Source organism: Miniopterus schreibersii (genome assembly GCF_964146895.1).
Source record: "Miniopterus schreibersii genome assembly, chromosome: 7".
NCBI lineage: Eukaryota > Metazoa > Chordata > Mammalia > Chiroptera > Miniopteridae > Miniopterus > Miniopterus schreibersii.
This window is the reverse complement of record NC_138108.1, coordinates 23,190,217-23,203,706: the sequence shown is the minus strand read 5'-3', so window position 1 is coordinate 23,203,706 and position 13,490 is coordinate 23,190,217. Positions and strand designations below refer to the sequence as shown.

At 34.7% G+C, this 13,490-nt stretch overlaps 1 protein-coding gene across 3 annotated transcripts in view; it reads right to left on the bottom strand.

The window, feature by feature from the left end:
• ORC2 (origin recognition complex subunit 2) overlaps positions 1 to 13,490 on the bottom strand; it is a 31,910-nt gene that overhangs the window by 1,725 nt on the left and 16,695 nt on the right. For all 3 annotated transcript variants that reach the window (XM_081141753.1, XM_081141754.1, XM_081141755.1), the window contains exons 10-17: positions 12,503 to 12,601; positions 12,047 to 12,156; positions 10,345 to 10,477; positions 9,417 to 9,513; positions 7,002 to 7,148; positions 6,221 to 6,392; positions 1,964 to 2,025; positions 1,171 to 1,289 (exon numbers count right to left, since the gene is read on the bottom strand). In XM_081141753.1, coding sequence (XP_080997879.1) covers positions 1,171 to 1,289; positions 1,964 to 2,025; positions 6,221 to 6,392; positions 7,002 to 7,148; positions 9,417 to 9,513; positions 10,345 to 10,477; positions 12,047 to 12,156; positions 12,503 to 12,601 — 939 coding nt within the window. The remainder of the gene's footprint in view (positions 1 to 1,170; positions 1,290 to 1,963; positions 2,026 to 6,220; positions 6,393 to 7,001; positions 7,149 to 9,416; positions 9,514 to 10,344; positions 10,478 to 12,046; positions 12,157 to 12,502; positions 12,602 to 13,490) is intronic.

The window sequence follows — 13,490 nt, the reverse complement described above, 5'->3', positions numbered from 1 at the left end:
CTAAAAGATGTAAGAATACCCTGGATGTTAGTCATTTGTAAGAGATAAATTTAAATCCCATCATAGGTTAAAAAGTGTATTTAATATTTTATATAAATTTAGAAGTATAAAAGTTAAGGGAAAAGGGCACACAGACATAAATCTATTTACACTGAGTTTATAGTTAAGTCACTTTATAGTGGCAAAGACTAGAGGGTGAGTAGGTGGGTATTTATTTTCTTCATCCTGCTCTTTATAGACAATCTTACACTACTGATTTCTCTGTTCTTTTATTCCTTCAACTGGATCCTTTCCATTGACTTTAAAATACATTTAGGTATCTCCCATTTTTAAGTAACTCTCACTGAACCCTTGTTCTTTTCCAACTATCACCCAACCCCTGTACCTTTTCAGAAGAGTTGTCTATCAACGGTGGTCTCTATTTCCTCACTTTTCCCTCAACCCTGCACAACCTAGCTACTGCCACCGTTATCATGTCACCAAAAAAGCTCTTGCTTAGACCAGTGATTTTCAACCTTTTCACCTCATGGCACACATAAAATACTATAATTATGCGACACACCAAAAAACATGCTGTGTTTTTTGCCAATCTGACAAAAATAGGTATAATTTTGACTCACACAGGACGGCTATTGCTATGTTGGCTGTTGTCATATTTTTATTTGACAATCTAAGGGAGAAGAGGTTAGTGCCCCTGACTAAACCAGTCAGGTATCACGGTTTAATATTCTTGTGGCGCACCGGTGTGTTGTGGCACACCGGCTGAAAACTGCTGGCTTAGACAGAGGGATTCCATATTCCTAAGTCCAATAGGTCTTTCTAGTCCTTGGTTGGCCTCTAAGCAGCACCTGACACTGCTGACCATTCTTTTTTTCTTAAAACATGCTTTTCTTGGCTTCTGTGACAACATATCCTAATTTTCTTCCCGACTCTGGCTGTTCCTCTCACCTTGCAGGCGTATTTTTTAGTTGGCTATTAAATGTCACACTTTTAGGCTTAGTTCCTGGCCGTCTAATCTCATTACCTTATCTCTTTCTACAGAACTAAATGAATCCTTGTGACCTATCATGGAACCTCAGTTCCACAATCAGATCTCAGTCAAAGGAACACTTGACCTTAAGTAAACAAGAAATGCTATTCCTGGAATATGCTATAACAGCAAAGTCTCACCTTCTTAGTTTTTATAAGCTTGTGGTCCCTAAATTCAGTTAACTGGGCCCGAAGTGTCAGATCACTATTGACAAGGAATGCCTCCCGACACTGCTGGTAAAAATCTTGAAAAGAAAGTCCTGGAGAGTTCAAAAGGAGATGTGAACATAAGTCAGCATTTAAGACATGATCCCATATGTGGATACCCAAACCAAAGACCACAGAAATAGTGCTTGTGGCCACAGTATTTCAAAGCAGTCATTCAGTATTGATTTAAAAAAAAAAAAAAATTGGTAAGTGCCTCTGGAAGAAGCAAAACTAGAGAATACTGTGGCTTATATTTTTTAAACAAAAATGATTGGTTAAAAATAGTCAACTGACCAAGTATTACATAACCCTGTAGGCAGTTCTAAATAGTGTGAACAAAGTTGACTTTTAAAGAGGGGACCTAGTAAGGCATGAGAGCTGAACGATTATTAAAATGTTTAAATTAACACATTTTTACTCCAAGGGAACAAAATCTCCTAAGATGCCCAATGTATGAAATATATGTAATTGGTAGATACACATCCATTGTTAGCACAATAAATTTAAAAAGCAAGCTGGGCTTGCCTTTCAGTTCACATTGATGAACAGCCTGTTCAGCTGTGCATCTGTAGGGCTGTTAGAATATTTGCCACGTGGCAGACACCATGATCACAGAGCAAACCATTTATTCATCGCTGTGAAAAACTGTAGTGCTAGTATTAGATTCCAGAAAAAGGAATTTATGGGGTGAAACAAAGTCACACAACTTAATATAAATATTGGATACCTATATAAGAAGGGTTATCCTGGTTATCCAGCTGATACTTTATTAGTAGCCTGAAAATCCCCCTAGAAAAAAACCAAAAAACATATAGGAATTCAAATCCAAAATGTTAACATCAAAAGATAACAGCTAGTAGTGAAATACATGAAGGGAATGTGAAATACTTGGCTTGTCTACATTAGCTCTGTTCCTTTCTCCAAGGACCATCATATACTGGCCTACTTAAAAAGAAAACACTTTTTAAATTCCTTTTAAGGAAAATTTAGGACTATTTTTTTTTTTTTTTTTTTTAGTCAATAGGTTAGTGCACTATAGAAAATGGAATATATAATAAAATCTAATGAAAATATCAATCCCATAGCCCTAAAATAACAACACTAACATCTGATGTGGAAATGATACTTGTGTGTGTTTTCTAAAATCTTTGTGGAATAAGGCAGGTTGAAAACACAAATTCATGCATTTATATATGGTATTTACACCATTTTATACCTCACTTTTTCACTTACTGATTTTTATTTATTATTTTTTAAAATATATTTTTATTGATTTCAGAGAGAGGAAGGGAGATGGAGAGAGAGAGAAACATCAATGATGAGAGTCATTGATTGGCTGCTTCCTACACACCCCCTGCTGGGGATCGAGCCCGAAACTGGGGCATGTGCCCTGACCAGGAATAGAACCTCCATCTCCTGGATCCTAGGCTGATGCTCAACCACTGAGCCATGCCGACAGGCCACTTACTGATTTTGAATTATTTCTGTAGGAGAGTGGACCAAGTGGAATTATGGGGTTGAAAGCAATGTTACACAAACTAAGATTCCTAGGAGTCCTTGGGTATAGCAAAAATGTTAAACCTCTGCATTTTCATTTTTATGATAATGTAGAAAACAGTTACTATAAATATACTTGGCTTATCTAAATAACCACTGTATAATTAAGTATAATTGACCCTTGAACAATGAGAGGGGTTAGGGGCACCAATCCCTCCCCTCCAAGTAGTTGAAAACCCAAGTATAACTTTTGACTCTTAGTTGTCCCTTGGTATCTTCCAGGGATTGGTTTCAGGACACCCTGTAGATACCATACTCCAAGGATATTCAAGGTCCTTATATGAAATGGCGTAGAACAACGCATAGAGTTGGCCCACCGCCTCTGGGGATCCCCAACCATGGATTGAAAATACTGTTTTTGATCTGCAATTGATTGAATCCATGGATGCAAAACAAGGGGATACTGAGGGCTGATTATATATTTATTGAAAACAGTCTGAGTGTAAAAAAGTGGACCTGTGCAGTTCAAACCCATGTTGTTCAAGGGTCAACTGCACTGCCACTGACTCCACAGCTATATTTTGGTTAAGACTTTTTTTTAACAATGCAATATAAGTACTCACAACAATAAATATTATCTACAGGGTGTCCTGAAACCAATCCCTCGAAGATACCAAGGGACTTTTTATTTATTTTTAGAGAGAGTGGAAGGGAGGTGGAAATGGGGGGAGAAAGAGAGTGAGAGAGAGAAAAACATCGATGTGAAAGACACATTGATTGGTTGCCTCCAACATGTGCCCCGACTAGGGCCAGGGATTGAACCTGCAACTCAGGTACGTGCCCGACCGGGAATCAAACATGATGCTTTGGTGTTCAGGCGAACACTCTAAACACTGAGCAACACCAGCCAGGGCTTGGTTAAGATTTTTGACCAATCACATTCATAGTAAGTAAAGACTGAACAATATTGGCGTTTGCAGAATGAACCAAAATTTCAAAGTAGTTTAAATATATTTTTAAAAGTGTTGAAGGCTAGCACACATTTAAGTATGCCACATTAAAAAATATATGCTTTAGAGCAGTCAGCGTCATATTTAATGTTGTGAGTACTTATATTGCATGGATCCCCAATTTCATACATAGCAACTTGCATTAGCAGTAAGCATAACAGTAAAATTGAAGACTTTTTCTGTTCCTAATTCCATCAAAAATTTTGATTAGATACCCATTTAATACCTATTTCAATATTAACACAATGCTAATCTTATTTTCAAGTGTACAAAAACAGCTTTATAAAATAAAATTCATTAGCATGAGGGAGTCTTGTGATAATACAGTTGAGTGTCTTGATTGGGAGGTAGTTAAGCAAAGCTACATGTGACAAAATCGCGTAACTAAACACACACACACACACATACACACAAATGAGCGCATGTATTAATGGAGAAATCGAAATAAGTAAGCAGCTCCATGGATCATGCCAATGTCAGTTTCTTGGTTTTAATACTGCACTGTGGTGTGAGATGTTGGCATGAGGGCTAGTTGGGAAAGAGGTGCTGCGAATTCCCTGTACATTTCTTTGTAGCCTTCTGTGAATCTATAATTATTTTAAAACAAAAATTTTAAAAAGAGAAACAAATACATGGAAAATAAACTGCTAGCAAAAAAGCCCAAGATCTATTTGAAAGTTCCTGTGTACCCCATCTCCTACCTATTCCCCTCCTTTCTTTTCCAGGGTCATTACTATCCTAAATTAGGAATTTTTCATATCCACCTACATTGAAAAGTTTTTATTCATATATATACATATGAATAAATGTATTTATTTATATACACATATAAATAAATGGGCAAAAAGAGGTTTAGAGTTGTTCGTATGGCAAATAATACAGTAATTAAAAAATAATAATACAAGAATAAACTGTTTCACATACTCATAACTGTAAACCTACTTTTGCCCATCCTGTATATATAAATTTGAACACCATATACTATCATTTTACATGCTTTTTATTTTTACATCTACCATCCCATCCAATTTAATATTTGTCCTGAACAAAAATGTCTGGGTGTGGGCACTAAGTGACATTGTCACACTACTGTTATTCCACATAAGTTAAACTCCTGGCTGCCAATGCTGCTTCTAGATCCATAAGGTAGCTGGGCTGTGGCTTCACCTCTCTCACTGCTTTATGATTCTGTTCTACTGAGATGTTCATATTTTTTAGTCAGGCTAAATCTTTTTATTTTTGTTACATTTAATCTATGATGCAGTGTGTTTGGCCCAAGAGAAGATGAATCAAAGTGTGAAAGTATTATGCCATCTTGTACAGAAATGTCCCCTCATTGCTCTTTTTTTAATGTATTTTTTTATTTTTCAATTACAGTTTACATTTAATATTATTCTGTATTAGTTTCAGATGTACAGCGAAGTGGTTAGAAAGTCCTGTACTTTACAGAGCGGTCCACACCCCACCGCCCGGCTTCAAGTACCCACCTGGTCCCATACGTAGTTATCACAATACTGACTGTACTATCTATGCTATAATCTACATCTCTGTGACTAATCTGCAACTTCCCTCATTACACTTCAAATAAAGAAAAACGTCTTTGCTAGTCTAACTCCTTATTCTTAAAATTTTTTGAGTTTTCTGTTTAAAACACAAAAAAATCATTTATGTTTTGATTTATAGATCTAATAGATTTCTAACTTGGAAGGAAGTGCTACTGCCTTTATATTATTCAGTCCACTAAAGAACATAGTATTTTTATTCAAATCTTAATGATCTATTCTCAACAAGGTTTGTTGTTTTTTAACACGTTGTCTTGTTAAAAATAGTTCTAGAATTGTATGCTTCGGTGGTGGTGGTGTGATACTAAAAGTCTCTTTCAACAAGTTAATTTTCATACAATTTATTTTTTTGCTGGCTCATGCTATATCCATTTTCTTAAGATTTTATTAACTCAGATATGCCTCTTGGTTAGGCTGCTGAAAGTGCTTCACTGGAGACATTATACAAAGATGTTTAAAAGCATGAACCTCAGAACCAGGCAGATTTGAATAAAAATCCCTGTGCCCTTTACTATCTACCTTAGAGTGGTTATGAGGATCAAATGAACTAGTTCATGTAAAGGAGCCTGTGTTTGAATTACAATACTTATATGTAATTAAAAATAACCATCAAATTTAAGTAAAATCCATCAAAGTTCTGCTTTTCCTCCATAATGACCACCAAGATGCTCCTATTCACAAATATAAAAATCTATTATGAAAAAAAAATGTTGGTACTCCTGCTTTATTATTGGGCAATTTGGTAGACTACTATTGAGTAGTCTGATATAACCCAGTACTAGGGACTCTTATTACTACTATTCTCTTAATCCTTCAGGCTAAGTAGGAACTTTAGTATTGCCATTAAAACTAGTAGTGCATGCTTTAAAATGTATAATTTAAAAAAAAACAAAAAACTATAATTTTCATTCTTACCTTGCATTAGGGGTAAGGCTTCGTAAGACATGAGTTAGGGAACTAAGTGGTAGTGATCCAGACTGTTTAACCAGAAGAGAATTCTCATAGGAGGTTTCTTCAGTATATGGACTATATGTAGTGGTTTCATACCAGAGCCAGTTATAAAGACTCTGCTTTACATGATCCCACACTAGAGCACATGACGAAAGAAATGAAAACAATTACTAATTATTTCCATATTGTTATGTTACTAAATTCCAAATTCCACTCTAGGGAAGAATGAGACATTAAATAAAAAATGAATCCTGTAAACTTCTGTTTTTGCCATTTCCCCATCCAAATCAGTCCCTAACAATCTAATTTCATTGTCAATCAACATCTGAATTGTCATTGGTATATTAAATATAAGTTAAAACATATTAGTGCTACCAAGGCATTCTTTTACAAAGTTTTAATAATTTAACATTTTGTTCAATAAGATTATCACAGTTTCTGAATTAAATTGCATAAAATAAATGTTGCTATACCACAAAGAGTAGAAAAAGATCAAAATAGCAGTTGGGTCTCCTCTCTTTCGAGAAGTTTTAGGTGTAAAACACCTCCTTTAGAATCTGAATTTTTATTTCCAATTATTATGTTCTAAAACAGATTTAGGACACCTAGATTTTTGGCTACCTGTGACTTTAAAGATGCAATAAAAGAAAACTGTACTAAAAAAACAAATGCTGTGACAATAGTAAGAAAATTAATTTTGTAAGAAAGATATGTCAAGAAAGAAAAATAGTATTATTTAACTTACTGAGCGGAGCATTGAGGTGATCAATAGATGCTATAAGGTATATGTTACGTAAAGATGACAATTGTGCAATAATTTGCTGGCTTTTGTCTCCTCTCAACATCTGGCTATCCAAATTGTGGATAAGAAGGAAGAGTTCTAAAGAAGAATCTAAAAAAAGAGAATTCAATTATTACTTTCAACGAGTATTTGTGAAATCCCTACCACACACAATATGGATTAAAGAATCTATTGAAGGACAAAATAACTATTGCTTAGGGATATACAATTTATTTGGGAATATATGTCATTCATTCATAAAGTAGGCAAGACATTATTAAAGTCTTTAAAAAATAAAATTCACTGAAAATCAATAGGGACTGGAATGATTAGAGATTTAACTGGAATGGCGAGTACTTGAATCAGACCATAAAGAAAGCAGTTTTAATAAGGTATAGGAAACATGGCAAGATGTATATTGGACTGGAAGTGAATCTGTGCATGTTGAGTTGCAAGGTGGGAGTGGAGGGGAAACACACAGGGAAAAAGAAAGGGTTCTCATTAACCATTAAGAGTTAATACAGAAAACCCTAATTATCAAAAAAGCCAAAGGAGACAATAAAAGGGAGGGGAGGGGCTTAGGATATTGCTCAAGGGGTCAGGAGAGTGAGAGAAGTAAAATATCGTAAGTCAATGAAGGAAGAAATTGGAGTATTAAGCTGCCAAACCCACTAAATACTGCAGATATCAAGGTAAAGGATGGGCCAAGGCCAATGTGTTTAAAAAGAAGGAAATTACAGGTGATCTTCAAGCGTACAGTTTAGGTAACACAAAAGCAAGAAATTAAGAAGGAAATAGGTAAAGAGCAGAAGGCAGGAAATGTCTTCAAATACTATAATCATGCCTGGCCGGTGTGGCTCAGTGGTCGAGGATCCACCCATGAACCAGGAGGTCACGGTTCAATTCCCAGTCAGGGCACATGCCCGGGTTGTGGGCTCGGTCCCCAGTTAGGGATGGTGCAGGAGGCAGCCGGTCAATGACTCTCTCATCACTGATGTTTCTCTCTCTCTCTTTCTCTCTTCCTCTCTCTGAAATCAATAAAAACATATTTTAAAACACACACACACAAACCAACAAAACTCTAAAACCATATTGAAATAGGGAAATAAAATAGCATGGAAGGGCAGTAGAATCAGGTAATTTTTTTCCCTAAGATAGAAAAAGTCCTATACATTTTTAAAAGCTATTTGTAAGTCTCTCAGGAGTTGATAAGAAATGGGACATTTGGCAATTATGATGGAGGATGAGCCTTTTAGAGAGAATAAATAAATTTCTCCTGGGGATAGAGGAACAAGAGAGGCAATATAGTGACAAAGATTCTGAGATGACATTTTCAAAGTCTAAGCTTCCATGAATTCCAGAAGCCACCAATCAACAGTATTTAAATTATATACAAATAAACATATAAATTACACATAAATATATACTACATTTGTTTACACTATATAATGATATGTAATTACAATTACAATTATATATAATTGTATAACAAATATATATCAGACATATAACATGTATGACATACACAATACATATATAGTATATATATTCATATATATGAAACAACTTAGGCATCTATTTTTTTTTAAACATATTTTTATTGATTTCAGAGAGAGGGAGAGAGAGATAGAAACATCAATGATGAGAGAGAGTCACTGATCGGCTGCCTCCTGCACGCCCCCGACTGGGGATCAAGCCCACAACCCGGGCATGTGCCTTGACCGAGAATTGAACCTCAATCTCCTGAATCCTAGGTTGATGCTCAACCACTGAGCCATGCCCAGCCGGACAGGCATCTATTTTAATGAGCATACAAACAATACAGAAATTATCCATCAAATCAATTAAGCATAACCAATTACTCCTTTTAATTCTTAAGCAATGACTAAATGATAATTGTTAGAGCCTAAATAATTTTATTTCTAATTTTTTGAAATGCTCACATAACCAGAACATTCACACCAAAAGAAAAGATGTTTTTTACATTCCAGATTTTAGTATATGAAATTACTGACATGCAGTGATAATTGCTCAGAGTAAATAAGAAAGTTTTATAAAAATATTAAATATTAAAGTACCAGGCAAAGTGTACCAATCAACTGGGGGCACTTCACGATCGCCAAATGAAACCTGAAAATTATTCTGAAATAAGAGGCTTTGGCTATACAAATTCAAGGTGATAGGAGTAATTCTTTCCTGTTAGGTAACTAGTGAGGTTCACAGAAACAGAAAACACTGATTATTTTAGATTAATCTAAATCAGCATTGAGAAAAGTGCCATTATTAAAATAATCATCATTTTTGTGTGTACTAATACATGAATACGTAAAAGTGTATGCTTAGCTTAACCCTAAAATTAGAGCATCTACTTCACATTACCTTCTTTAAATTTGTTTGTTATCCAGTCTAGCTGATCCAGTATATTGCGGAAAGTACCCATATGATTGAGGACTTCTTCTGTTATAGAATTCAGGATCTGTATCATAAAAGCGCAAGAGATACATCAATTATAACCTATTCTGTCATATAAGATAAAAACAACTAGCATATCAATCCTTTTTTATAAAATTAAAAATAAATTTGGATTTCCCACCAAGTATAAAAAAAATCACTTTAAAAAATTCTACTGGTACTTAAGTATATCTATATTCATAAGTTATCTATATTCATTTTTTTGTATAAGTTATAGTTAAAAGAAAGAAAACAGAATAGCAAAGATGTAAAGATAATATAAGAGGGATGCAAAATGCCCACAAAAAACCCAATAATATGAGAAACATTAGAAAACTATTGATTTATCAAAGGAAACGGGACACAAACATTAAGGACACTTTTAGAAAGGAATACTACATCAGTTAATATCCAGCACCCAAAAGATTTATATTAATTTTCAAATGATGAAGAAATATGAGCATTTGGAGTAAAAATGAGCTGTAAATGTATTAAAAACTACAAAGTATTACTTATATTTTTATTAGAGTACCAAAGTGACATAAAAGCATTATAAAATTGAGGTCCCCCATAATCCAGTCCTTCAGAGAAGTATTGTTAGTATTTGGTATAGTACACAAAGCTAACTTTTCTCTAAGATTTAACATAGATCAGTTACAAAGTAGGAAATTCAAAGATGGGGATTCAAAGCTAGAGCCCTCTGAGTATAAGCACACGATCTTAAGCACTATGTAGTTCTACTAGTAGGAAGGCTAAAAGCAAAAACTGAACACTCCATAATGAGAAGTAGCATCCTCATTAACATGGGAGTATAGACTGGCAGGAGGTTGTTCCTTATAACATCTTTGAAACTTACAGATTTCACACTGATTCCAGGAAAGAAACCATTGATGACAACATGAATGGAATCTTGCAGCATGGTGGCTCGAAACCTTTCTAGTAAATCTCTCTTAGAACCCAAACCATAAAGCACAATGTTGAACCCCAGGCTGTTAGGAAAGATAGCATTCATGAAATTAAAGTTCAGTACCTCTCATTGCCAATTTTATAATCAACCAGTTTCCTTAATTTAAGCTTATAAAAGAATACAAGAAGAACTGGGATGGCTAAATAACTATACTGATTCCCAACTTGATCAAGGTAAAAGCACAATTTTATTATCTGTTTATACCAAGCTTAGAGTTCCAATTTTAGTAGCTTGCTCTCCAGCTCATATTACTTTCAAGCTGCAGATGCTGGAAGGTAAAAGGACAACATGGTAGGTGCAAGGCACTAAAAAGTTTTACAGGCTGAAGTAGAGTTTTAATTGACAGATTAAAATGGAAAGGTAAGCAGGGGCTAGGTCACAAAGAGCTTGGTAAGTCAACTAAGACATTAGATTTTATTCCAAGAACTATGAACACTTACTAGTAACTACTCAGTTATTAACTGAAAGGTTTTAAGTAGGAAATTAGCAGGATCTTTTTAGAAAGATAATACTGGCTAAGTGAGAGGAATAGATGAGGAGGGACAAAACTGACTTGAATTAGGTGTCAAGGAGAAAAATGTAAGGTGTCAAAAGCTTTATACGTCAAATCAATAGGATTTGGAGAGTAGTTAGATGTGGCAGGTGAGGTAAAGGGAATACTGAAGAATAACTCAGTTTCTGGCATGAAACTCTACTTGAATGGAGTGACAGTCATTGTGTTAGGCAGCAGGGGCAGGTGGGAATGATGGGTTTAAGATGAGTTAAATTTTATGTACATTGAATTATTTACAGGACATCCACATGGAAACCTCCAACATTCAGATATTCATGTCTACTGTTGAGGATTGAGATCTGAGCTGGGATGGGCTGGAGATAGAGTTATGGAAGTTATTCACACATAAAAAGCAATTGAGGCCAAGAGAGTGAATGAGAAGACCCAGAACATCACATACTAGGGGTCAAGCTAAAGTTCAACTCCATGGTTGTTTATGGAGGTCAGGCAGAAACAGTATTTATGTGATGCTCTGTAGCAATGCAGGATAGCCTAGAAATAGAAGAACACAAGAGAGATAACGCCTTAAGTAGAGATTAGCAAGGTAGAAACAGCAGAAAAAAAGAAGGGAATTCAGAGAGCTAGCAAGTCTACTGAAGTAGCTGACTATGAGGTGTAGGCTAGGAAGCAAAGCAAATCAAGTTACTGCAGCTGACAACTGGAAGAAGGAAGAATTGGTGGATCGGGGAATGAGATTAGAGTGAAGAGCTCCTTTATAAATTTATAATGAACAGATCATAAAGAGTTACTGAGAGGAGGTAAGGTCCTACCATGGAAGATAATCATTCTATTCTTATTAGCATAACCCTTTGACCTGTTACTGGCAAATTAAATTAAATTTAGAAAAGACAAATTTCTTGAAAACTAGAATTTCTGAGAAGAGCCATACAATAATGACATTTCTACATTCATACATAAATTAAAAATGTGTATCAAGAGTGTTTCAAAAAGAAAATTAAATGTTAAATTACTTTGATTTTAACACAGACATATATTATTCTTTAATTTACAAGGGTTTGCAATGATGACACTACTTACTGTAACTGTAGCATCCATTTATGAAATAATTGTTCATGTTGTTGATTTAGTTGTTTAAGTTCAGCAGAAAAGGAAGGAGAAACCTTGCTCAATAAGTTATGCAAAGTTTGCTTTTAAAAAAAAAGGAAGAGAGAGGGAAGATAATCACTTTCAAACCACATACATCAAATCAATTCAAACTAAAAATATTTCCTTAGAGGTAGAAGTTAGAAGAGGACATTAGTTTGGTAATAAGTGCATCAACTGAGTACACATAGTATTTCAAATATGATTTAAATATTTGTTAAATTTTTTAACATTCTTTTTGGTACAAATATGTGATAGCAGTAAAGAATTTGCTAAGTTTTTTTCCAGAACCATTTACATGATTATAAATTCCAAATATAAGGCTTTAATTTCTAAAAAGATTGTTACCATAAAGAGGTAATGTTAGAGGTAACATTCTTTGCAACATACCTGATCCAGTTTAGCTCTCTTTAGTTTCTGCAGTGTTCTATCAGACGTTAAAACTTTTGAACTGCTGTGAGCTTCAAAATATTCTTCTACTAAGTCACTCTGAAAGTGCAAAGTCATTTCTTAGTTTCAGATACTTGTTTTATATCAAAACTAGGCAGTAATATTAATGTAAAATAGGATATGTGAAATTCTTTATTTGGCATTCAGTATTTTCTATTTAAAACAACACAGATTTTGGACCAAGCGAATTTAATTGTAGTGATAAAACCGAGTAACTTTTAGGATCATAAAAGTGAAAGAAATGACTAGACTGAAGTAGTCTATTCCCTAAAACAATTCCTACATCCCAACATATAATTTCCATTTAAACTTAAAAAAGTGGAGGTTTACCTATCAGAATCTTTGTCTTGCCTCACACAGTCTGAGCAAATCTTTAATATCAGTACAGTTGAAGTACCATGAAATGAGGAAGATACCAACAGCAAGGTAAAAAAGACTTGCCTGCTATTAGTCCAGTAAAATGGCTCTTACTTGTTCTACTGATTTAGGGCACAGCTAACCTCCACGGTGGTTAGGAAGGGATGAGAAGCCATTCAAGCAGTTGGCTTCCTAGACTGCTCTAAATCTTTCTACAAAACACCAGGATAATTAGCCTTTTCTCAAACCATGGTGTCTACAGTGTTCTTCCAAAGAGCTCAGCATGGATCCATAGCCCCATTATTTATTACTCACATTTACCTGAACACAGCAAAATGTTACAAAAAAAAAAAACTATATAAGAAGGTATACACTGAGAAGTCTTGCCCCCAATTATCCAATCAATATATTTTTAATTAAAAGCTCATCTTTATAGAACTGAATTGAGATGTCACCTTCAGCATATATTGATTGTGGTAGCGATACAGACAGACCAAGGCAGAAAGTCCAGAAATAGATAAAGATACATCGGAATTTATGTCAAAGGCTAACAAACTATAGAAAAGTGAAG